Raw genomic sequence first — 26,694 nt, 5'->3', positions numbered from 1 at the left:
ATCAAAACCAAATTGAGATAACGTCTCCAGACCTATAGTGATGGCTATAATAAAAAAGACAGATAATACCTAGTGTTGATGAGCATTTTGAGAAATTGGAACCCTTATATACTGCCTGTGTTGGAAATGTAAGATGATGCAACCTCTGTGGAAAACAGTCTGACAGTTCTTCAAAGGGTTAAATACAGCATTATCATATGGCCTAGTAGTTCATCCCTAGCTATATAGCCAAAATACTTGAAGACATAATATTCACACAGAAACTTGTATACAAACGTACATAGCAGCATTATTTGTAATAGCCAAAAACTAGAAACAGTCTATCAGCTGATAAAGGAATAAATAAAATGTGATATATCCATACAATGGAATATTATTTGGCGACAAGTAGGTAAAAGGAATGAAAGATTGATACATGCTGCGACATGGATGAACCTTGAAAACAATATGCTGAATGAAATAAGCCAGACATAAAAAGTCATATGTCGTATGACTTACATGAGATGTCCCAAATAGGCAAATCCATAGAGACAGAAAGTAGATTAGTAGTTGCCAGGGAATGGAGATAAGGTGAATGGAGAGTGATTGTTAATAGATCCAGGGTTTCTTTTGGGAGTGATGAAAATATTCTAAAATTGTGGTGATTATAGCCCAACTCATTAATATACTGAAAACCACTGAATTGTGAATTATATGTAAATTTTATCTCAGTAAAGCTGTTCTCCCCCACCCAAATGAAAAATTCTACCATTGAAACTATATTTCCTTGAATTTGGATGCACCATCGTTAGACGTTATTGATGACCCAATCATTAGCCATAATTAAATTCAGAGTTCTGCCAAGTTCACCTGCACCTCAAAACAAGATTGGTAGGAATAAAAAGTGTCAAATTAGTCATCAGTGTCAGTAAGTCATTACTAAGTAAATCCAGGAAGATAATATCAAAGGAGATGAAACAGAAGATGCTTTTTGTGAATAGAGAAAGTATGATAAAATTGCAACATGACTACTTGAGCTTGTTTCAACTACTGTAGGCCTGTGATGGAACTTAAAAATAAAGTTAGCGGCACCTGGGTGGCTCAGTTGGTTGAGTGTCCAACTTTGGCTCAGGTCATGATCCCACAGTTCATGGGTTCGAGTTCTACTGTCACCTGTCAGCTCAGAGCCATTTAGGATCCTCTGTCCCCTCCTCTCTCTGCCCGTCCCCTACTCATGCACTTTCTCTCAAAAATAAACATTAAAACACATAAAATAAGTTAATGGTATATGTGAATAAAATATAAAAGCTTTAGCCACAGAACTATTTCCCTAACTCACTCTCTGGTTTTTAGCAGAAGAGTTTGTAAAGGTATTTATACAGAGGGGATTAAACCAGCATTGCTATGGATGTTGTTAATCATGTATATTAATAATGATATTTAAACTCTGTGGTTTTAAAATATCCAAATAATGTTTATTCACTCTCTGTAATGAATTTACCTCAGCAAAAATTAGACCGTCCTTTAAAAGTCTCTTAGGTTAACATTTAATTTAATTATTTGAAAATTTTCTCTAGTGTTATTTGGTTTTCAGCTACTTTGACTAAGATGATACTTGTGATTAAAATTACAGTATCAGTTCTTGGCAACAAGACTTGAAAGATAGGCTATCATAAGAAGGAGAGAAAATTGTGTTTTTAGACATGAAGAGAAAAATTAATGAAAGAGAAGCTCTAACCATTAGGAAACATGAGGAGAGTTTAAGGTTTGTTTCATGGTTGTTGTTGCTCTCCTTCAGTATTCATTCACTGTTCTCTTCCAATCTCCATGTGCAGGTTTGACTGTGCAGATCGACAATTCCATTCCATCCCTGCCACTTGGCAGGCTCTCATGGACAATCCATATGATGTGAAGGAACTTATTCCTGAATTCTTCTATTTCCCAGAGTTTTTGGAAAATCAAAATCGTAAGAAATAGATTAAAAATTTACCTCAACGGGTCCCAGTGGAGGATCCTGAAAAATACCTTTCTGGATATTTTTGTGAAATTCTGTAGATTATTTAAGGTTCATTCTGTCTGTACTATTTAGTAATAGGGTTTAACCAATGCCCAGTTGTAGTCTTACTTTTCCAGGAAAATGCTACACTGGCCTATGATGAATCAAATTTGAGTTGGTGAGAGAATTTATTAGAGTACAGTGTTTACTAGAAAGGAAAAATGCCATTGTTCTTTCAGCCATATAGCTAGCCACTTAGGTTAAAAGTGTTTGAGTTAGATAAGATGAAAATTTAGATCAGGGGTTAGCAAACTATGGGTCCGTGGATTAAATCCACAGGCAGACTCATGTGTTTTTAAAGTTTTGTTGGAACACAGCCCAACCAGTTCATCTACATACAGATTGTGGCTGCTTTCATAACATAACAGCAGATTTGAGTAGTTGCAACAGAGACCATGGGGCTCACAAAGCAAAAAATATTCTTTGACACTTTATAGAACAAGTTTGCAGACTCCTGGTTTAAGGCAAATTGAAAATAATGACAGGGTGTAAATTACCACAATATTTGAAAAATCGTACTATGTTTTGAAGTAGAGAATTAAGGAGCCAATACGGTCTTTAAAAATACCCAAATACTTCCTCTGTGAAGTAGTTTGAGATTTATTTTTAAGCACAATAAGATAATGACAAGATTGTTACTACTGGTGTTCTTAAGGGAAGTTGCAGTGTCAAAGGACCATTTCCAACTTCTTTTTCCTCTCCTAGTGTGTAATGTTAATGTTTGACCCTTTGCTTTTTCAGCAGAGTTATTTGCCATGCTAGGGAGAGCATATCCAGGGCTTTCTGTCCTCTGATCATACATTCTGGGACATGCTGTTGGCATCTGATTTCTCAGAGTAAGGCAGTTAAAATTGGTCACTTTCAGAAAATCAACTGAGTCTGTTAATGGATTCTGATCCTAGACTCTTACCCATAGGAGCCTCCAAAGCAGGATATCTGCACTAGGAGGGCTGAGGAGATTAAATTTGGATGTAGAAGTTATACTCTTAGCTTGACAATTTCTGATGTGCACTAGAGCAGTTTGCTGTCTCATACTACTGTCCTATTGGCCTCCTTTTCTAACTGTGAGTTGCTTCTTTGTTTGAAATGAGCTAGGTGGGAGAAAGCAAAGTACATTAATTAGAATGTCAACAAATAATAATATTAATTAGTAAAACAAATATTAGTAAAGTCAATTCAGAATTGTACAGGCAAGAAAATTTTAGTATTTTCCATAATAAAACCCCCAAGTTATGATGGTGTTCAGGTAGTTTTTAACATCATCATCAAAGCCAAGTTCTTGTATTTTCATTCTGCTCTTCTTAGTGTTTTGACTTTGTCCTTGGCTAGTCGCTCTCATGGTTACAAATGACTGAAGCATTTCTAGGCATCATAGGCAGATACAATAGAAGTAGATTGTAATTTTTTGTGTCATTTCTTAAGAGTGAGAAATTCTTTCTCATAACTTCTCCCTATTGTCCAGAGCTGAGTCGTATACCAACCCCTACACCAGTGAACTTGTTACAGGCATAAAACACAGGGCAAGGATGGATACTTGAATAAAATCAAGATTCTGTTACCAAATAAGGAGGAATGGTTAGCACATTGGCAACAATGTCTGCTACACAGTAGTGGGGTTAACAAAGCCACAGGCCCTGTGCATCCTGTCATTCTATGACATTCAAACCTCTCTCCAGCTTTGGAACACACTGATATTTTAAGGCAGCTTCTTTTATGAAGGCTTTTGTCTTAACACTTTTCTTTCCTCATATAAACAAGAAAACCTCATCTTTGGGACACTTTTGTCAAAATACTGCATTTTAACTATATGAGCAAATCTTTATGATGTCAGTATCTACTTAGAATAGTGGTATGTAAGTATATTTTTTCCATATGACAAATATAACACTTCCATTGAGTGAATTTAAAGTATAAGTTACACCAAAAAAGTTCTAAGGAGTTGTATTTTGTAAATTAACCACTAGAAGGACTATATTAATTAATTTAAATGTAAGAAGAATACTGAATATTCCATTTTTGTTTAGATTAAGTTTTTGGTCATATCTATAGTTTTCCCCACTTCTCAACCCCAAATCAATTAGTTTTCTGATTTACCTTATAATAACTAATTTAAAACTAATAATTACCTTGTACTAACTAATTTCATTTTATTTTCATTTACCTTTTTAATCAACTGATAAAATACATTTCCAATATGATAAGAATTGTTTTTACCTGTTAAATAAACTTAGATCAAGAGAAGGGAACTTGGTTCTCACATTTTACTCTTAAAGAAAAAAAAAACTAAAAATCCTTAGTTTTGCTAAGGATTGTGCCCTCATATTTGTTTTACTTGATTTATTTAAATCTAAATGATTTGATACGTTTATTTTTTACTTGTCTTAGAATTTAACTTGGGTTGTCTACAAGTTTCCAAAGATGTAGTAAATGATGTCATTCTCCCCAAATGGGCTAAGTCAGCTGAAGATTTCATCTATAAACACAGGAAAGCTCTGGTAAGATTTTTGTGTTTAGTTATTAGACAGATTACTAAGATAGAGATGTATGTGTTTTCCGAAGAATGGACTAAAGAACAGTCTAACAGAGGAAGTATATCTGACAATTATTTTTCTAGATTAACTTGTCATCTGTTATATATGCTGTTGTAGAAAGTATAATGTAGTAATTTCTTTTGAGATAATGAATCTTCTGATATCGTGAGAATATAGTATAGTCCAATGGATGTATAGCAAAAAAAAAAAAAAAAGCAATTCAGTTTTATAAGGTACCTGCCTGTTATATTTTAAAGTATTCTAACGACCAAGGTGGTGTAGTTCAGTGTTTTTCAGTTCCCACATTTGTTTCAAATCTAACAAGAATGAGCACATTTTTGTGTCCTCTCAAGGATTTCAGTAAGTTTTTAATACAACTGCTAAATCCTAAATTCCACTTTAAAAAATAGTCGTTTTTAGCTGAATTTCCAGCTTGGAATTAAAGGAGTAGTGAGAGTTAAGCACTGATAATTGTGTCATTTTGTAAATGATGTGTTTTTTTTTCCCTTTCAATAGTCCACTTAGTTCTCTTTCTAAACTGAAATGTTTCAGACTCTGAAACTAATTAGGCCAATACTTGGAAACACGCCTTGTCATTAATACATAGTATGTCAAATTTACAAAATTCAAGAACATTATATATGAATAAGGAGTTGGGAAAAAAACTAAGCAACTCTGAAAAATAATCTGTTACTTACTAGCTAGCCAGGAATTTCTCAGATGTATTCCTCTATAGTGTCTATGACACGAAGTAAGGGTCCAGGATTTTAGGAAGACACGCTCCTTATATTAAAATATTAGAAACCTGTGTTTCAGTTATGTATTGCTATATAAAAAAACTATCCAAAATTTAGAGGCTTAAAATAAACCCATTTTATTATCTCTCACAGTTCTGTGAGTTGGCTGGTTTCATTTGAACAAATCTCATCTTGTTGAGGTTCTCATAGCCTTGCAGGCATATAACAGCTGAGGTTGAGGTCATCTGGAGGTTGCATTGAGACACTGGAATGCTGGACTTTTCTCTCTTTCCATGTATTCTCAAGATATCTCCTCTTCATGTAGTCTCTCTAGCTAGGTAGCCAGATATCTACATGTCCACAGCTCAGAAAAGAGTACAAAATTGGAAGCTTCTACCCTTTCTTAAAGCTTAAGTCTGTGAACTGTCACAGCACTTCTGTCACCCTGTCAAACAGTAATAGGATCAGTACAGATTCAAGAGCAGAGAAAGTAGGGCCAACCCGTTAAGCATCTGACTTCGGCTCAGGTCATGATCTCATGGTTTATGAGTTCGAGTCCCTCATCAGGTGAGCACAAGCCCCACTCAGGTGAGCCCTGCTTCTCTCTCTCTCTCTCTCTCTCTCTCTCTGCTCCCCGCTCACTTGCACCCTCTCTCTCTTAAAAAAAAAAGCAAGCAAGGAAAGTAAACTCCATTTCACAATGGTGGGACGGAAAAAGAATTTGCAACCATATTTAATCCACCACACGCAGTCTGCCCTCTGACTACAAATTATTTACATTCCTCCTATGTGCAAAATGTACATACTTCCTCTTAAGATCCTCCCAAAGGCTCATGTCAGGGACTTTCAAGTCAGGTATCTACAATCTTTTTCTATAAAAAAGGACCAGATAGTAAATATTTTTGCTGGCTTTAAGGTCTGTGGCAAAATTCTGCCACTATAGTGCAAAAAAAAATTAGACGTGGCTGTGTTCTACTATTCTAGAAATTTTGAGCTAGTAAAACTTGGTCCACAAGCAGTAAGTAGTGTGCTGATCCCTGCATTAAAGCATGATGTCTGAAGTCCAGAATCTTCTTAATAATCTAAATCAAATCTATTTGTGCACAAAACTATACAGGTGTGTCTCCTCTTGCATCTGAAGATTGTGGAGTTAAAGAAACCGGTTATATGCCCCCACATAACAACAGTGGTGTGACCAGGACAGGAGAACTATAATAGACAGTCTCATTCAAAAGGGAGATTAAAAAGGGCACCTGGCTGACTCAGTTGGTAGAGCATGAGATTCTTGATCTTGGGGTCATGAGTTTCAGCCCCACGTTGGGCAAATAATTTAATTTCAAAAAGGGTGGGGGAGAGAAAAACAAGGGCTATGTAACAGTAATTGGTTTATAGCAATTCAGAATTTCAACAGGGACATGCTTTCAGTTCCTTTACCAGGGCCCAGTGCTATTCCAGTGGTTCTTTGTGGCTCTTTTGTTTTACCCTTTGGCTCTTAGCTTCCTATTTTGAGTCATTCTCTCTTTTACCTAAAAAAAAAAAAAAAAAAAAAAAATTGCATGAGTATCTTTGTCAGCCTCTTACCTAACCACAGTAAATTAAATATCAAAGGTCTCTCATCTTTTTTTTTTTTTTAACAGTTTCTACTTACTTCAGTCTGAACTAATATAATTTCTTTTAAAATTTAATGGGTTTCTTATGCATCAGTATTATCGGATAAAAACCATTTCACATTATTTTAGAATATGATCCATTATTTCCTTTGGGCCAAGCTGGAAGCTAATGTGGGAAAATACCTTTAGGATTCTTAAGATATTGGGGAGGCTGGTTGGCTGTTGGTTAAGCGTCCGACTTTGGCTCATGTCATGATCTCACAGTTCGCGAGTTCAAGTCCCGCTTCAGGCTCTGCTCACAGCTCAGAGCCTGGAGGCTGTTTCAGATTCTGTGTCTTCCTCTCTCTCTGAACTTTCTGGCTCAAAAATAAAATAAAGCGTTATAAAAAGCAAAAAAGATTCTTAAGATATTCTCTTTTCTAGTTGAGTGGGTCTGTGTGGCACAGCCTGAAATCTTTGAGGTGTGAACAGATTGCTTCACAGCTACACTCTTGAACTAAACATTCACCTGAGACCATATTTTACAGGTTACACACTGATTTCATCATTGACCTTGGCCATTTCTCACTTCAAGAGTCTTTGCTCTCTAGTATCCTGAAAATGAGAAATAATTTTATTTGGAACCCAGCAAGACCTGCTCCTTTATATTTTTCTTAAATTACGCTTAAAATCCAAATAGCTCTTTTTTTAAACTCATGTTACTCCTTCTACGCTTTATCACAGGCAGTTAAAAGCACAAATTATCAGTTAAAAACATTATGCCTGAAAATCCCCATCCCCATACAATACCCAGGTACTCATCACAACAAGTGCACTCCTTAATTCCCATCACCTATTTAACCCGTCCCTCCACCCATTGTATGGAAGTGTTGAATCACTATATTGTATACCAGAAACTAGTATTATACTGTATGTTACCCAACTGGAGTTAAAATAGAAACTGAAAAAAAATCTCTACCCCAGATTCATGAGGTAATTAGGTACTCTTTCTCTCTTTGATAGAACTAAACTTGAATCCCCTTTTCTCCCGTCTCCAATAACAATTGTCATATTGTCTTTCAAACCATCACTAACAGGCTTCAGGAGGTCCTTCAAGCCTCTCTGCCTGCCACCCAGTCCACCTTTTTAGTGGGGTGGTATCAGGTTGGGTAGGTTGGAGGGGGTGATTTCAGCCATCTTTAATCTACCCCAACTGGTTTGTTTCTTTGAAGTGAGTTTCTAGATGGCTATGTGAATGGAAATTTAACAAGAAAGATGCATCCATAGCCATCATTAAGTTTTTTGTTGTTGATATTTGGGCTATTAGAATATTTGAGTTATTTTCTTTAGCCATTAGTTAAGAGATATTTTGTATTATTAAATATTAATAAATATGTTTATATTGTACTAGATAGAATATATGTAAAATATGTAGTAGATGCTGATCAAATGTTTAACATGATTTTGATATAATTTTCTTTATAGTTGTAACATTTTTGTGTAGAAATGCTTGATTTACTTTTTAAAAAGACTCATATTTACATTGTTGTTAGAAGGTATCTCTATTATTATTTGTTCTTTTTCTAGGAGTCTGAATATGTTTCTGCTCATCTTCATGAATGGATAGATCTGATTTTTGGCTATAAACAGAGGGGTCCAGCTGCAGTAGAAGCACTCAATGTTTTCTATTACTGTAGTTATGAAGGTATAGCCTATATACTTTTTATCTTGTATTCAATCAATGGGAAGTATTATTTAATAGGTGGTTATACGTGGTATTTTGGACATGAGAAAGACATTTAAAAATAGTTTAAATGATCTTTTTTATTTGAAAGGTTAAGAGATTGATGTGTGTGTGTTTTTTAATTTTTTTAATGTTTATTTATTTTTGAGAGACAGAGACAGAGCACGAGTAGGAGAGGGGCAGAGAGAGAAGGAGACAGAATCCAAAGCAGACTCCAGGCTCTGAGCTTTCAGCACAGAGCCTGACTTGGAGCTCGAACTCACAAACTGTGAGATCATGACCTGAGCTGAAGTTGGACGCTTAACTGACTGAGCCATCCAGGTGCCCCTGATGTGTGGTTGTTTTAAATAGTAGTTAGGAGTATATGTGCAGATCTTCACTTTGCAGAGCAAAGGAAGCCATCAATAAAACAAAAAGGCAACCTACGCAGTGGGAGAAGATATTTGCAAATTACATATCCGATAAGGGGTTAACATCCAAATATATAAAGAATTTATACAACTCAAGGCGCCTGGATGGCTCAGTTGGTTAAGCCTCCGACTCTTGATATTGGCTCAAGTTGTGATCTGCCAGTCATGGGATCAAGCCCCATGTAGGTCTTCACGCTGGGCATGGAGCTACTTGGTATTCTCTCTCCCCTTCCCCTGCTTGTTTGCTTGTGTGCACATTCTGTCTCTCAAATAAAATTGAAAAAAAAATTTATACAACTCAACACCAAAAAACAAATAATCCCATTTTTACAATGGGCAGAGGACCTGAACAGACCTGTTTCCAAAGACAACATACAGATAGCCAACAGACACATGAAAAGATGCTCAGTATCACTCATCATCAGGGAAATACAAATCAAAACCACAATGAGATATCGCCTTACACCTGTCAGAATGACTAAAATAAAAAAACATAAGGATAGCTGGGAAGATGGTGGTGTAGGAGGACTCTGGGCTCACCTTGTCCTGCTAATCGCTTAGATTCTACCCACATCTGTCTAAATAACCCAGAAGACCACCAGAAGGCTAGCAGAACAGACTCTCCAGAGCCAAGCATAGATAAGAGGCCCACGGAAGAAGGGCAAAGAGGCAGTGTGTGCTACACGGACTGGTAGGAGGGAGCCAGGACGGTAGAGGGACAGCCCACCAGGCAAGACAAAGCCCCCGAAGTCTGGCTTGCAAAAGTGGAAGGGCCGGACTCCGTGAGTTCTGACAGCCAGCGGGACTTAACATCTGGAATGTTAAAAGTCAATAGCTCTGCTCTCGGAGAGCAGGGAGAGAGAGTTGTTGTACCCTGAATGACAGAGCTCTGCAGGGGGAACAAAGGTGCTGGGAAGCGCCATTTCCCTCTCCCATCCCCCAGCTGAAATTACAAAGGGAACCAGTTCCTCTCACCGAACTTGCTTGTACTGCGCAAACCCTCAACACTGATTCTGTGGGTCCATCCCTCCCACGGACCTGCCTCCCTCCTGGTGCTGCAGGGCCCCTCCCACAGCAAGGCTAGCTAAGCCTGCCCCTCCCACCCCTGTGCACCTTCAAGATCCACCCCATCTAATATGCCTTTGGTCGGATCCCATCAAAGCAGCACCACAACCCTGGCAGTGTGCAAGCAGCCCAGACAGGGACCACAGCACTCCACAGTGAGTCCTGCCCCTGGGAGAGGGGAAGATAAGGTACACACCAGTCTGACTGTGGTCCCGGCAGAGGGCTGGGGGCAGACATCAGGTCTGACTGCGGCCCTGCCCACCAACACAAGTTTCTCCAGATAGTACAGGGGAAGTGCCCTGCAGTTCCACACCACCCCAGGGACTACCCAAAATGACGAAATGGAAGAACTCTCCTCAAAAGAAACTCCAGGAAGTAGTGACAGCTAACGAATTGATCAAAACCGATTTAAGCAACATAACACAACAAGAATTTAGAATAATAGTCATAAAATTAACGCTGGGCTTGAAAAAAGCGTAGAGAACAGCAGAGAATCTAATGCTACAGAGAGCAAGAGACTAAAAAATAGTCATGAGGAACTAAAAAATGCTATAAATAGGGTGCAAAATAAAATGGAGGCGGCCATAGCTAGATTGAAGAGGAAGAGGAGAGAACAGGTGAATTAGAAGATAAAATTATGGAAAAAGAGGAAGCTGAGAAAAAGATTAAAAAAATCCAGGATATGAGGGGAGAATTAGAGAACTAAGTGATGCAATCAAATGGAATAATATCCATATCATAGGAATTCCAGAAGAAGAAGAGGGAGAGAAAGGGGCTGAAGGTATAGTTGAACAAATCATAGCTGAGAACTTCCCTGATCTGGGGAAGGAAAAAGGCAGTGAAATCCAAGAGGCACGGAGAACTCCCTTCAGACGTAACTTGAATCAATCTTTTGCAAGACATATCATAGTGAAACTGGCAAAATACAAGGATAAAGAGAAAATTCTGAAAGCAGCTGGGGATAATCCGATCCTAACTTACAAAGGTAGACACATAAGAGTAGTAGCAGACCTATCTACTGAAACTTGGCAGGCCAGAAAGGAATGGCAGGAAATCTTCAATGTAATGAACAGAAAAAATATGCAGCCGAGAATCCTTTATCCAGCAAGTCTGTCATTCAGAATAGAAGGAGATATAAAGGTTTTCCCAAACAAACAGAAACTGAAGGAATCATCACCACTAACCCAGTCCTACAGGAGATCCTAAGGGGGACTCTGTGAGTGAAATGTTGCAAGGACCACAAAGTACCAGAGACATCACTACAAGCATGAAATCTACAGACATCACAATGACTCTAAACCCATATCTTTCAATAATAACACTGAATATAAGTGGACTAAATGCTCCAACCAAAAGACATAGGGTATCAAAATGGATAAAAAAACAAGACCCATCTATTTGCTGTCTACAAGAAACTCATTTTAGACCTGAGGACACCTTCAGATTGAAAGTGAGGGGATGGAGAACTATCTATCATGCTACTACTAGAAGTCAAAAGAAAGCTGGAGTAGTCATACTTATATCAGACAAAGTAGACTTTAAATTAAAGGTTGTAACAAGAGATGAAGAAGGGCATTATATAATAATTACAGGGTCTATCCATATGAAGAGCTAACAATTATAAATGTCTATGCGCTGAATATGGGAGCCCCCAAATATATAAAACAATCACAAACATAAGTAACCTTATTGATAAGAATGTGGTGATTGCAGGGGACGTTAATACTCCACTTACAGCAATGGATAGATCATCTAGACACAGGATCAATAAAGAAACAAGGGCCCTGAATGATACATTGGATCAGATGGATTTGACAGATATATTTAGAACTCTGCATCCCAAAGAAACAGAATATACTTTCTTCTCGAGTGCACATGGAACATTCTCCAAGATAGATCACATACTGGGTCACAAAACAGCCCTTCATAAGTGTAAAAGAATTGAGATCATACCATGCATACTTTCAGACCACAATGCTATGAAGCTTGAAATCAACCACAGGAAAAAGTCTGGAAAACCTCCAAAAGCATGGAGGTTAAAGAACACCCTACTAAAGAATGAATGGGTCAACCAGGCAATTAGAGAAGAAATTAAAAAATACATGGAAACAAATGAAAATACAACAATCCAAACGCTTTGGGATGCAGCAAAGGCAGTCCTGAGAGGAAAATACATCGCAATCCAGGCCTATCTCAAGAAACAAGAAAAATCCCAAATACAGTATCTAACGGCACACCTAAAGGAAAGAGAAGCAGAACAGCAAAGACACCCCAAACCCAGCAGAAGAAGAGAAATAATAAAGATCAGAGCAGAAATAAACAATATAGAATCTAAAAAAACTGTAGAGCAGATCAATGAAACCAAGAGCTGGTTTTTTTGAAAAAGTAAACAAAATTGATAAACCTGTAGCCAGACTTCTCAAAAAGAAAAGGGAGATGACCCAAATAGATAAAATCATGAATGAAAATGGAATTATTACAGCCAATCCCTCAGAAATACAAGCAATTATCAGGGAATACTATGAAATATTGTATGCCAACAAACTGGACAACCTGGAGGAAATGGACGAATTCCTAAGCACCCATGCGCTTCCAAAACTCAAACAAGAAGAAATAGAAAACTTGAACAGACCCATAACCAGTGAAGAAATTGAATCAGTTATCAAAAATCTCCCAACATTGTGTATATAACAGAAACCCATGGGGGCGGGGAAGGAAAAAAAAAAAAAAGAGGTTAGAGTGGGAGAGAGCCAAAGCATAAGAGACTCTTAAAAACTGAGAACAAACTGAGGGTTGATGGGGGTGGGAGGAAGGGGAGGGTAGGTGATGGCCATTGAAGAGGGCATTTTTTGGGATGATCACTGGGTGTTGTATGGAAACCAATTTGACAATAAATTTCATATATTAAAAAATAAATCTCCCAATAAATAAGAGTCCAGGATCAGATGGCTTCCCAGGGGAATTCTACCAGACATTTAAAGCAGAGATAATACCTATCCTTCTCAAGCTATTCCAAAAAATAGAAAGGGAAGGAAAACTTCCAGACTCATTCTATGAAACCAGTATTACTTTGATTCCTATACCAGACAGACACCCAGCAGAAAAAGAAAACTACAGGCCAATATCCCTGATGAATATGGATGCAAAAATTCTCAACAAGATACTAGCAAATCGAATCCAACAGTATATAAAAAGAATTATTCACCATGGTCAAGTGGCATTCATTCCTGGGGTGCAGGGCTGGTTCAGTATTCACAAATCAGTCAGTGTGATACATCACATTAATAAAAGAAAAGATAAGAACCATATGATCCTGTCAATCGATGCGGAAAAAACATTGGGCAAAATTCAGCATCCTTTCTTAATGAAAACCGTCGAGAAAGTCGGGATAGAAGGAACATACTTAAACATCATAAAAGCCATTTATGAAAAGCCTACAGCTAATATCATCCTCAATGGGGAAAAACAGAGCTTTCCCCCTGAGATCAGGAACACGACAGGGATGTCCACTCTCACTGCTGTTGTTTAACATAGTGTTGGAAATTCTAGAATCAGCAGACAACAAAAGGAAATCAAAAGGCATCAATATTGGCAAAGATGAAGTCAAGCTTTCACTTTTTGCAGATGACATATTATACATGGAAATTGCGATAGACTCCAACCAAAGTCCACTAGAACTGATACACGAATTCAGCAAAGTCGCAGGATACAAAATCAGTGTACAGAAATCAGTTGCATTCTTATACACTAATAATGAAGTAACAGAAAGACAAATAAAGAAACTGATCCCATTTACAATTGCACCAAGAATCATAAAATACCTAGGAATAAACCTAACCAAAGATGTAAAATATCTGTATGCTGCAAACTATAGAAAGCTTATGAGGGAAATTGAAGAAGATACAAAGAAATGGAAAAACATTCCATGCTCATGGATTGGAAGAATAAATATTGTTAAAATGCCAATACTACCCAAAGCCGTCTACATATTCAATGCAATCCCAGTCAAAATTGCACCATCATTCTTCTCAAAGCTAGAACAAGCACTCCTAAAATTCATATGGAACCACAAAAGACCCCGAATAGCCAAAGTAATATCAAAGAAGAAGACCAAAGCGGGAGGCATCACAATCCCAGACTTTAGCCTCTACTACAAAGCTGTCATCATCAAGACAGCAAGGTATTGGCACAAAAACCGACACATAGACCAATGGAATAGAATAGAGACTTCAGAATTGGACCCACAAACGTATGGCCAACTAATCTTTGACAAAGCAGGAAAGAAGAGCCAATGGAAAAAAAGACAGTCTCTTTAACAAATGGTGCTAGGAGAACTGGACAGCAACATGTAGAAGAATGATATGAGACCACTTTCTTACACCATTCACAAAGATAAACTCAAAATGGATGAAGGACCTAAATGTGAGACAGGAAACCATCAAAACCCTAGAGGAGAAAGTGGAAAAAAAACCTCTCTGACCTCAGCCACAGCAATTTCGTACTTGACACATCTCCAAAGGCAAGGGAATTAAAAGCAAAAATGAACTATTGGGACCTCATGAAGATAAAAAGCTTCTGCACTGCAAAGGAAACAATCAACAAAACTAAAAGGCAACCAACAGAATGGGAAAAGATATTTGCAAATGACATATCAGAAAAGGCTAGTATCCAAAATCTATGAAGAACTCACCAAACTCCACACCTGGAAAACAATCCAGTGAAGAAATGGGCAGAAGATATGAATAGACACTTCTCTAAAGAAGACATCCAGATGGCCAACAGGCACATGAAAAGATGCTCAACGTCACTTCTCATCAGGGAAATACAAATCAAAACCACACTGAGATACCACCTCACGCGGGTCAGAGTGGCTAAAATGAACAAATCAGGAGACTATAGATGCTGGCGAGGATGCGGAGAAACGGAAACCCTCTTTCACTGTTGATGGGAATGCAAACTGGTACAGTCACTCCGGAAAACAGTGTGGAGGTTCCTCAAAAAATTAAAAATAGATCTACCCTGTGACCCAGCAATAGCACTGGTAAGAATTTACCCGAGCAGTACAGGTGTGCTGATGCATAGGGACACTTATACCTCAATGTTTATAGCAGCACTTCCAACAATAGCCAAATTATGGAAAGAGCCTAAATATCCATCAACTGATGAATGGATAAAGAAGTTGTAGTTTGTATGTACAATGGAATACTACTTGGCAATGAGTAAAAATGAAATATGCCCTTTTGTAGCAACGTGGATGGAACTGGAGAATGTTATGCTAAGTGAAATAAGTCAGGCAGAGAAAGACAGATACCATATGTTTTCACTCATATGTGTATCCTGAGAGACTTTACAGAAGATCATGAGGAAGGGGAGGGGGAAAAAAAGTTAGTGAGGGAGGCAAACCATAAGAGACCCTTAAATACTGAGAATAAACTGAGGGTTGATGGGGGATGGGAGAAAGGGGAAAGTGGGTGATGGGCATTGAGGAGGGCACCTGTTGGGATGAGCACTTGGTGTGGTATGGAAACCAATTTGACAATAAATTTCATATTCAAAAATATATAAAATGTTAGGATGTAGAGAAAAAGGAACCCTTGTTCACTGTTGGTGGGAATGCAGACAAGTGCAGCCACTGTGAAAAATAGTATGGAAGTTCTTCAAAATATTAAAAATAGAAGTACCCTTTGATCCAGTAATTCCACTAGTGGATATTTACCCAAAGAATAGGAAAATACTAATTTGAAAATATCTGTGCACCCCTATGTTTATGGTAGCATCATTTATAATAGCCAAGATATGGAAGCAACTGGTGTCCATTGATAGATGAATGGATAAAGAAGATGTATATATTTTTATATGTACTGTATATGTACTATATGGTATATTACTCAGCCATAAAAATGAAATCTTGCCATTTGTAACAATATGGATGGACCTAGAGAATGTAATGCTAAGTGAAATAAGCCCATCAGAGAAAGATAAACACCATGATTTCATTCATGTCGAATTTAAGAAACAACACAAGCGAAGTGAGAGGCAAACCAAGATACATACTCTTAACTATAGAGAACAAACATAGTTACCAGAGGGGAGGTGTGTGTGGGAACGGGTGAAATAGGTGATGGGATTAAGAAGTGCACATGTCTTAGGGCGCCTGGGTGGCTCAGTCAGTTGGGCGTCTGACTTTGGCTTAGGTCATGATGTCATAGCTCATGAGTTCGAGCCCCACTTTTGGGCTCTGTGCTGACGGCTCGGAGCCTGGAGCCTGCTTTGGATTCTGTGTCTCCCTCTCTCTCTGCCCCTAACCCACTTGCATTGTGTCTGTCTCTCTTAAAAATAAACATACATTAAAAAAAATTTTTTTAAAAAGCACAAGAGAGAAAACAAATGAACAAAGAAAAAAGACAAAAAGACTCTAAATACAAAGAACAAACTGGTGGTTGCCAAAGCAGGGAGGTAGGTGCAGGGAGGGGTGAAATAGATAAAGGGGATTAAAAAAAAAACAGTATGTATGGAAAATCTGATTGTAAATGTCAGTTATTGGTGTCATAAAAGTTTTTGATCTCTGACCATATGTGTCCTATTCAGTCAGGTCCTACAATAAGTATTTAGTGTTGAATTGTTAGCAGACTTTGAAAGAAGACCGTTAGTATTATAAATAACAAAGTCTTCAAATAATAGTAAGATGACATCATTCCAGTGTTTAGCTCAAGATGAAGAACATTTTTCTGAAGGCTTTGAAATAGTGTTTTCAGGGCGACTGGGTGGCTCAGTCAGTTAAGTATTTGACTTCACCTTAGGTCATGATCTCACTGTTCGTTCATGAGTTTGAGCCTGGCATTGGACTCCCTGCTGTCAGCACAGAGCCTGCCTCAGATCCTCTCTCTCCCTTGTCTCAGCGCCTCTCCCACTCATGCTTTCTCTCTCATTCTCTTCCAAAAATAAACATTAAAAAAAAAAGTAGTTTGTTTTCTTTTTTAATCATTCAGTAGATCTAATCCTAATAGTTCTAAAGATTGTGAATAGTATGAAGTTATGTAAATATGAGCAGAGTCCATATGCCTTTTGGTAAATAAACAAGCATGCTCTTGCTTTGCCATATTCATTTGATGATAGTTTTGTAGGGAGGTAGTATCCATTTTGGTTATGAGCATAGGCTTGATTTGAAATCAGACTTACCTAGTTTGGCCAATTACTAACCATATCAAGTATGGCTGGGTATAATCAGTTAACCAGAATGTTACCTTTCCTAGTATTTGTTAGATAAATGGTAACTTATAGTAGTATTTTGCGTGATTATTACATTTGTTTCAGCTTGATTATCATGAAGAAAACAATTAAGTATACCGTGAATAATTTGTACTTTTCCAAGAGAAATTTTTATGGACTTCCAGTTAACTTTTGTTTGAAACATTTTGTTCTAAATAATGGATGGAATTTTTTGTTTTTTAAGAGAGGGCACAAGTGGGAGAGAGAGAGAGGAATCATCTGGAGCAGGCTCCACACTGAGTGTGGAGTCCAGAGCAGGCCTTGATCCCATGACCCTGGGATCATGACCTGAGCAGAAATCAAGAGTTGGACACTCAAACTATTGAGCTACCCAGTTGCTACCCGCCCCCCACTTTTTTTTTTGTTGGAGAATAATAGATGGTACTTATTCTTATACATATTTAATGTTTGAAGTTTCGCTGTTTTTTTTTTTTTAAGTGACCTCTCACAATATTCTTATAAATTGAAGAACGGAATAATATTTTATTGAAAATATACTCATCAGTCCCCAGTATATTTATCAGTTGTGTGTCCTGCTGATTTGTTTTCACTCTGTAGTGAGTTGACTTTTCCTTGTTTTAGGAGCTGTGGATCTAGATGCCTTAACAGATGAAAAGGAAAGAAAAGCCTTAGAAGGGATGATTAATAATTTTGGGCAAACACCTTGTCAACTGTTAAAGGTAAATCATAAAAGTTATTGATTGCATCAGAAGTCTAGAATTTTAATTGCTGAGGAGCAGTATTACTGGTGTTTTTAAGTATTTTAATGATTTAACGCTTTATCTCAGAATTTAGAATTTGACAAAAATTATACTGTCATTATATTATTAAAAAATAAATAGATTTAAATGTTCCTATTTTGAAATAACAAAATATTGTAGTCAAAATCCACGTATATAGTCAATAACTCTTAAGTCACAGAGGAGTTATATTTACTCAGGAAGCCAATCATTTTATTGTGTTTACATGACTAAAATGTGACTGGAGCAGGATTTGGATGCATGACTAGCTAACTCAAAAGCCTTTCTACCATGCCATGTCTCCTCTGAATATTAGCCATAATCCCCCTTATTGAACTACATCACTTTCCGTGTTCTATGGGCTATTATATATATCCTAATTATGACATTTTCTGCCTTAGTTTTATATTTATGCATTTGCCTTACTTTATTATAACTATGTTACAGGCAGCAACCTTTTCTTAATCATTTTATATCTTTCTTGCATATAGTATGTGTGCAGCAAATATTTGTGAATTGAAATCTCCACAGCTGTTATAGCAAGAGTGGATCTAAACTCTGGCTTATAGATCTTTTGTACTTCTGTTAAGTCAGTTATCACACCTAGCTTTGTAATTGCTACTATTCCTTAGAGTTTATTTAAAGCCTCCAACATGGGTTTTTTACAAAATAGTCATATTTAAAATCAGTGCTTTATCCCTATCTGCTGTGCAAAAGGAACAGAAGACAATAGAACACTTAAGTTTTGAAATAGATTCCATATTATTTTTGTACTGGCTGTACTTTTCTTTTTTTTATAAAACAAGTGCTAATTAGTTTTTATTACCATAAAAAATGACAGAGAAGTCAGCCTTTGATTTAAAATAAAGTGAATAAGAAATGCCTGGGTGGCTCAGTCAGTTAAGCATCTGTCTCTTGATTTTGGCTCAGTTCATGCATGATCTTGTGTTTTTTGAGTTCGAGCCCTGCATTGGGCTCTGTGCTGAAGGTGCAGGGCCTGCTTGGGATTCTCTCTTTCTTCCCCCTCTTTCTATCCCAACCCCACTTGCACCATCTCTATCAAAATAAACATTAAAAACATTTTTTTAATAATAAAGTGACTAATATATGGATTGAGAGCTAATTGAGTACTATTGAAGTACTTATAGCTGTCATAGTATTTTCTATAATTGAATATTTTGTGATGGAGATAGAAAAATCCCCTATAGATGGAATTCTGTTCTGCATTTTAACTATGCCTTTTGCATGTTAATTTGATTTGCCGTTTATTTCTTATTTATAAAGGTAACACTGTTCTATGTCTCTGACATTAAAGTTAAGGAAGAATAATTTATTTGAAAACAAATGCAGCAATATGTATAATAGGATTCTGATAGTATTGACATTTCTATCTTATTTCAGGAAATAAGGATTCACCCATGTAAATTTTGACTTCTGAGCAATTCATTTAATTTTACCAAATACTTATTAAGCCTCTGTCATACTCAATATAACAGGTATCGAAAATCCAAAAATGAGTAAGACTTGTTTTCTGACTTTAAGATGCCTACTGCTGGGGCACCTGGATGGCTCATTTGACTAAGTGTCTGACTTCAGCTCAGTCAGCATCTCACGGTTCATGAGTTTGGGTCCTTCATCAGACTCTGCTGGCAGCACAGAGCCTGCTTCAGATCTATCCACCCCCCACCCCTCCCTGCCCCGACTCCTCCCTGCTGGTTCTCTCTCTGTCTCTTAAAAATAAATAAAATAAAAATAAAAATAAAAATAAAAATTTTTTTAAAGATACCTGTTGCCTAGGGGCCCCTGGCTGGCTCAGTCAGTATAGCATGCAACTCTTAATTTTGCTATTGTGAGTTTGAGCCCCACATTAAGTGTAGAGATTATTTTAAAAAATAAAATCTTAAAATTAAAAAAAAGATAGATACCTATTGCCTAGTTGGAAGAGATAGACCATAAACAAGTATGTAATCCAAATTAGAAATAAGTAACAAATAAAATACTAAACAAAGTAATATGCTGGTGAAGATAATCAAAGAGAATAATTAATTCTGGCTTAGAAATTCAAGATAGACATCAGTAAGAAAAACTTTAAAGTAGAAGTAGGGTTTCTTTAGAAATGAAAAGAGTAGGAATTCTGCTGAGGGGAGTACTCTGAAAAATGGCCTAGAATTGTCAACAGTGCATGGTATATAATCTGTTGTAACTAGAGCCCAGTATGTATGAAAGAATACAGTAAGATATGTCTTAATATAATTACGGAATTATTTTTCTTAAAATTATTTTGAAGGAACCACATCCTCCTAGGTTGTCAGCAGAGGAAGCAGTGCAGAAGCAGGCCAAAACAGACACTTCAACCCTGAACCTATTTCAGCACCTCTCCGAACTCAAGTCATTTTTTATAGAGGTAATATAAACTTGGTAATGTCAAAGCATTTTCTCTATGAATTCTGTACACCTCAATGCTCCTTTTATTCTCCCTTGCGCAGGGGCCATGCTAATCTTCTCTGTATCGTTCCAATTTTAGTATATGTGCTGCCGAAGCGAGCACGCTCCTTTTATTCTCTATAGGGAGGGGCATCATAAATATTTAGTCCAAAGTCATAAATAATGTTGCAATAATATGTTCTTGGATTTTTAAAACAATTTTTTCTTTATTGATTATTTTTTTTAAATATATTTATTTTGAGAGAGAGAGAGAGAGAGAGAGAGAATCCCAAGCAGGCTTTGCACCATCAGTTCAGAGCCTGATGCGGGGCTCAAACTCAACAAACCATGAGATTATGACCTGAGCTGAAATCAAGAGTCAGATGCTTAACCAACTGAACCTCCTAGGCATCCAGGATTTTTAAAACAATCTTATTGGGAGTTTTGTTTGCCACTGAGTGGTAGTGTGAAATGTTTCTCTTAGCTTTCTTTTATTTTACATTTTCTTGACAAGGAAGAATAAATAATTTGATTTAAATTCCTTTTTATGACAGCTGAGATGATAGGTAGAGGGTGTGTGAAATAACTCTTAATTACAGTGTCTGCATATTTATAAAATATGGCCCAGTAAGTCAAATTGTTAATTGCTAATATCAGAAGGAATAATGAACTAAACAAGGTAGTTAATGCTATAATTGAAAGAGTGCTTTAAATTCAAATGTTTATACATGTTGAATTACTTAGCATGGTTCAGAATATGAATGCATTTATACCTATGAATTTGGTTAGGACAGATAATATTAACTCTTGGCAAGAAGAAAAAATGATAATGAAATGTTATTAAGAAGGGGTGCCTGGGTGGCTCAGTCAGTTAAGCATCCAATCCTTGATTTCAGCTCAAGTTATGATCTCACAGTTGTGAGAGCAAGCCTCATGTCTGGCTCTGTGTTGGGCAGGGATCCTGCTTGGGATTCTCTCTGTCCCTCTTCTTCTGCTCCTCCCCCACGCATGCATCTCTTCTCTTCTCTTCTCTTCTCTCTCTCTCTCTCTCTCTCTCTCTCAAAAAAATGTTATTAAGAATAGTTTGGGGGGAAAAAAAGAATAGCTTGGAGATGTGTGGAACAAGCAGTAACTCATGCAATACAGTAGAGTTTGGTAAACTTTTCTTAATTTAACCAGATAGTAAATACTTTTGGACTTTGTAATCCAGAGTCAAAATCAAGAATATTATGTAGGTACATAATTACCACTTAAAATATAACCATTTAAAAATTGGGGCGCCTGGGTGGCTCAGTCGGTTAAGCATCCGACTTCAGCTCAGGTCGTGATCTCACGGTGCGTGAGTTCGAGCCCCGCATCAGGCTCTGTGCTGAGAGCTCAGAGCCTGGAGCCTGTTTCAGATTCTGTGTCTCCCTCTCTCTGCCCCTTTCCCGCTCATGCCCTGTCTCTCTCTGTCTCTCAAAAATGAATAAACATTAAAAAAAAAAAAAAAGTAAAAATTAAAAACCATTCTCAACTTACAACCTATAAAACATGTGGTAGGCAGGACTTCAACCATAGGCCTAGTTTGTCAAACCCTGCACTAGAGCATCATTATAATGTGTTTCTTAGGTTCAGTACCATGGGAAGTCTTTAAAGAATTTTTTGATAATTTGGTATAAAAAATTTTAAGTTTGTTATAGTTAGCTTTAAACTGACTTTTACTCAAATGAACAATGTTGTAGTAAGCTCTACGGTATTTTAACGTAAATGTTTTCACATGTCTGTGAAAGCACTTCATAATTAATCTTTGTCACTCCTTTCTTAAATTCATGTTTAATGAGATAGTTTTTTAGTGTTTAATAATACAAACTCCCCAGAATCAGTTGTTTTCCCAAAGTATCTAAGTCAGTTGCCTGAAATTCAGCATAAATAGAAACAGTACTTAGAAATGATGACTAATTTGGGGCACCTGGCTGGCTCAGTTGGTGGGGCATGGGACTCTTGATCTTGGGGTCATGAGTTCAGGTCCCACGTTGGGCAAAGAGCTTAGTAAAAAAAAAAAAAAAAAAAAAAGATGATGACTAATTCCCAGATGTGTTCTGGGTCCCCAAGACCACCCTCAGGTTTGGTGATTTGCTAGAAAGACTCACAGGATTCAACCTATTATTATACTCACAGCTAAAATTTATTACAGTGAAAGGATACAAAACAACATCAACAAAGGGCAAAGGCACATCGGGTGGAGTGCAGGGGAAACCAGGTACAAGCATCCAAGAATTAATCCTGTCCCAGTGGAGTCACATAAGATGTGCTTAATTCTACCGGTAATGAAATGTGAAAACAAATTTGTCTACCAGGAAAGCTCATTAAAGACTCACCACCCAGGGCAGGTGTTGTGTTTTGTTCTGTTTTGTTTTAGACTTTATTTTTAAGTAATCTCTACACCCATTGTGGGACTGGAACTGACAACTGTGAGATAAAGAGTCACATGTTCTACCAACTTAACCAGCCAGGCACCCCAACACCCAGGGTTTTTATTGGAGGCTGGTAACATGAGCAACCTCTGCTTAGCACATGCTAAAATTCTAGACCCCAAGTACAAAAGCGCATCTTCAGCACAAGCCATATTGTTTGCACAAATAATCTAGAAATAATGAGCCACTTTTATCATTGAAGACAAGTCTTATATCAGTGTAAGGAACTCTGCCCACCAAGTTCCCAGATACCAGCCAAGGGCCAACCTTACAAGAAGGCCTTTCTAAGGAGAGCTATCTCAGGATGCCTGGGTGGCTCAGTCAAAGTGTCCAACTCTGGCTCAGGTTCGTGAGTTTGAGCCCTGCATCAGGCTCTGTGCTGACAGCTTGGAGCCTGGAACCTACTTCAGATTCTGTGTCTCCCTCTTTCTCTGCCTCTCCCCCACTAGCGCTCTGTCTCTCTCGCTCTCTCTCAAAAATAAACAAACATTTAAAAAAATAAAAAAAATTAAAAAGAGCTGTCTCAATCCTTCTGTGTTAACTCTCCACTGCACATAGGGCAACCCATAAAACCCTCTTTATCCCATAATCTGATGGACATGTAATACTATATTTATTATGCAATGGTGATAAAATGATTTCACCATGTCTAATCATTTGCAACTTTGTTTTTATAGAATAATACATTCCAAGTTCCATTTGCAACTGCAGTGACATCTGTCCCTCTCTGTACCCACTGTGTCACAGGGTAGCTATCCTCGGGACCAGTATCTGGAGCAGGATAAAAAACACAAGAAATATCCTTGGGTACTAATAATTTGTTAATCCCTTTACATCACCATAGGGGAAGGTATTTCCCCACTCATTCATATGAAAAAAGGTCTCTATAGGTCATCTCTTCCTAGTTAAAATGGTGAAGAAAACAGGTAGCAGTGAAAGCAAGGGCCTAATAAATAGTTTTCTTCAGACACCATTTTCATTTATGCTTGTTCAAATGTAAGTTCTTTTCTTGATCTACAGAGTGAAAAGATAGGCACTAACTTTTTATAGTTTATCATTGATTATTCATATGAGGCTCTTAGAATAGCACCTGGTACATAGTATATACCCAATAATATTAAGTTATAATTTACCTAATAAATGTTAGGTATAATTTATGAACTGCTCTCACAAAACTTAAAACAAATCATTGTTCTGTTTCACGTTATATAAGATAAATGCCAATTTTCTGAGAACTCTTTATTTTCTCGTCCTATTGTTATGGCTTACAGAGATTGCCTCAGTTAATGGGATAGATCTGTGTTTTGAAAGTTAAACCCAAAAGGAAATTCTGTAGAATATAACCAGTTGTCTCATTTGACTTATTTGAGCAATGTACTCTTATATGGTCTATATTTTCTACTTTATATTAATGCCAGTATGGCAAGGGAAAAGGAAAGATTCTAAATCACTGGCTGTTTAAATGGTTGATACTCCTTGAAATCTGCATCTGTTTCACAGTGAAGTAGTAGAATACAAGAAAATGATGGGTTTGAGAAGTTTCAAGTATGCCATCCAAACATGGTATATAATTCCTTTCCTACATTTTTTAGCCTTTTTAAAGAATTAAAGTACATTTCACACACACTGTTATATTAGTTTCAAGAGTACAGCATAGTGATTCTCCTTTCCTACAATTTAATTAAATGCTATGTTTTGATAGAGTAAAATGCTGTATTACCGGGTTCATTCTTGTTTAAAGAAATAGAAGTTTTCAATAACTTGTAACTAATAAAGATAAACAGAACCAGCCACTAAGCCTCTGTCTTTTATTTTATAGGGAATTAGTGATGGTATTCCACTAATAAAGGCCATTGTCCCCAAAAATCAGTCTCGCTCTTTTATGTCTCAAGGCAGTCCTGAGTTACTGGTAAGTAGATTTATGGCTTTTTCTCACTGCTATGTTTGTATACATTACAACTCATCAAAAAAATTGAGAAAATATAGGGCATCTGGGTGGCTCAGTCAGTTAAGTGTCCCAACTTCATCTCTCAGGTCGTGATCTCACGGCTCGTGAGTTGGAGCCCTTCAGATTCTGTGTCTCCCTTTCTCTCTGCCCCTCCCCCACTCACACTCTGTCTCTCTCTCTCCTTCAAAAATAAAAATAAATAGACGTTTTTAAAAAATGAGAAAATAAAAAAAAATTAAAGACTTTTTAAATAATAAAGACAATTTTTATGGAATTATTTTGACTGAGTATAAAAAATGTATCTTCTAGATACACAGCTTTTATTTCAAGTAGTTAACTGTAATACACTTCTTTTTTTTCTGTCAATGTGTCTTGATTTATTTTTTGCTTTTGGTCAATTTTTAGAGTCAAAAAATTTGTTTAAGTTTTCATTTAAATTCCAGTTAGTTAACATACAGTATACTACTAGTTTCAGGTGTATAATATAGTATTGTGTACATCACCCAGTGCTCATCACAATAAGTATACTCCTTAATCCCCATCACCTATTTCACTCATCTCCCCACTCATCTCCCTTCTGCTAACCATCAGTTTGGTCTCCATAGTTTCTTGGTTTGCCTCTCTCCCTCTATCTGTTTCTCCCCCTTTGCTCTTTGGTTTTTTAAATGCCACATATGAGTGAAATCATATGGTATTTGTCTTTCTCTGACTTATTTCACCTAGCATAATACTCTCTAGCTCCATCCATGTCTTTGTAGATGGCAAGATTGCATTCTTTTTTATGGCTGAATAATATTCCATCATTATCCATTCATCAGTTGATGGACAGTTAGGCTATTTCCATAATTTGGTTATGGTATGTAGATAATGCTGCTATAAACATCAGGGTGCTTGTATCCCTTTGTGTTAGTACTTTTGTATTCTTTGGATAAATACCTAGTAGTGTGGTTGCTGGATGGCAGGGTAGTCCTATTTTTATCTTTTTGAGGAAACTTCATACTGTTTTCAGAGTGGCCATACCAGTTTACATTCCCACCAACAGTGCAGGAGGGTCCCCCTTTTCCACATCTTCACCAACACCTCTTGTTTCTTGTGTTGTTGATTTTAGCCATTCTGACAAGTGTGAGGTAATAATTCATTGTAGTTTTGATTTGCATTTCCCTGATGATAAGTAATGTTGAGCATTTCATGTGTCTGTTGGCCATCTGTGTATCTTCTTTGGAAAAATGTCTATTCATGTCTTCTGCCCATTTTTTAATTGGTTTATTTGGTGTTTTGAGTGTTCCATTTTATTAAGTTCTTCATATATTTTGGATACTAACCTTTATGAGATATGTTCTTGGCAAATATCTTCTCCCATTCCATAGGTTGCCTTTTAGTTTTGTTGATTGTTTCCTTTGCTGTGCAGAAGCTTTTTATTTTGATAAAGTCCCAATAATTTATTTTTGCTTTTGTTCCCCTTGCCTCGGGAGACATATCTAGAAAGAAGTTGCTGTGGCCAATGTCAAAGAAGTTAGTGTCTGTGTTCTCCTGTGGGATTTTTATGGTTTCAGGTTTCACATTTAAGTCTTTAACCCATTTTGAATTTACTTTTGTGTATGCTATAAGAAGGTAGTCCCATTTTATTCTTTTGCATGTAGCTGTCCAGTTTTCCCAATACCATTTGCTGAAGAGATATTCTTCTTCCCATTGGATATTCTTTCCTGCATTATCAAAGATGAGTTGACCATATAGTTGTGGGTTCAT

At 37.0% G+C, this 26,694-nt stretch overlaps 1 protein-coding gene and 1 non-coding gene across 5 annotated transcripts in view; one reads left to right on the top strand and one right to left on the bottom strand.

Moving 5' to 3' along the window:
* NBEAL1 (neurobeachin like 1) overlaps positions 1-26,694 on the top strand; it is a 180,270-nt gene that overhangs the window by 131,348 nt on the left and 22,228 nt on the right. For all 4 annotated transcript variants that reach the window (XM_078450986.2, XM_078450984.2, XM_078450985.2 and 1 more), the window contains 6 exons: positions 1,815-1,945; positions 4,421-4,530; positions 8,480-8,597; positions 17,963-18,060; positions 20,408-20,524; positions 24,820-24,909. In XM_078450986.2, coding sequence (XP_078307112.1) covers positions 1,815-1,945; positions 4,421-4,530; positions 8,480-8,597; positions 17,963-18,060; positions 20,408-20,524; positions 24,820-24,909 — 664 coding nt within the window. The remainder of the gene's footprint in view (positions 1-1,814; positions 1,946-4,420; positions 4,531-8,479; positions 8,598-17,962; positions 18,061-20,407; positions 20,525-24,819; positions 24,910-26,694) is intronic.
* LOC132673977 (U6 spliceosomal RNA) lies at positions 20,561-20,668 on the bottom strand. Its single transcript, XR_009608308.3, has one exon. It is a non-coding gene; the product is annotated as a U6 spliceosomal RNA (small nuclear RNA).

The sequence above is a fragment of the Panthera onca genome, chromosome C1 (genome assembly GCF_046562875.1).
Source record: "Panthera onca isolate mPanOnc1 chromosome C1, mPanOnc1 haplotype 2, whole genome shotgun sequence".
In the NCBI taxonomy this organism is placed as follows: domain Eukaryota; kingdom Metazoa; phylum Chordata; class Mammalia; order Carnivora; family Felidae; genus Panthera; species Panthera onca.
The sequence above is the reverse complement of the archived record's forward strand: the minus strand, read 5'-3'. Positions and strand labels throughout refer to the sequence as shown.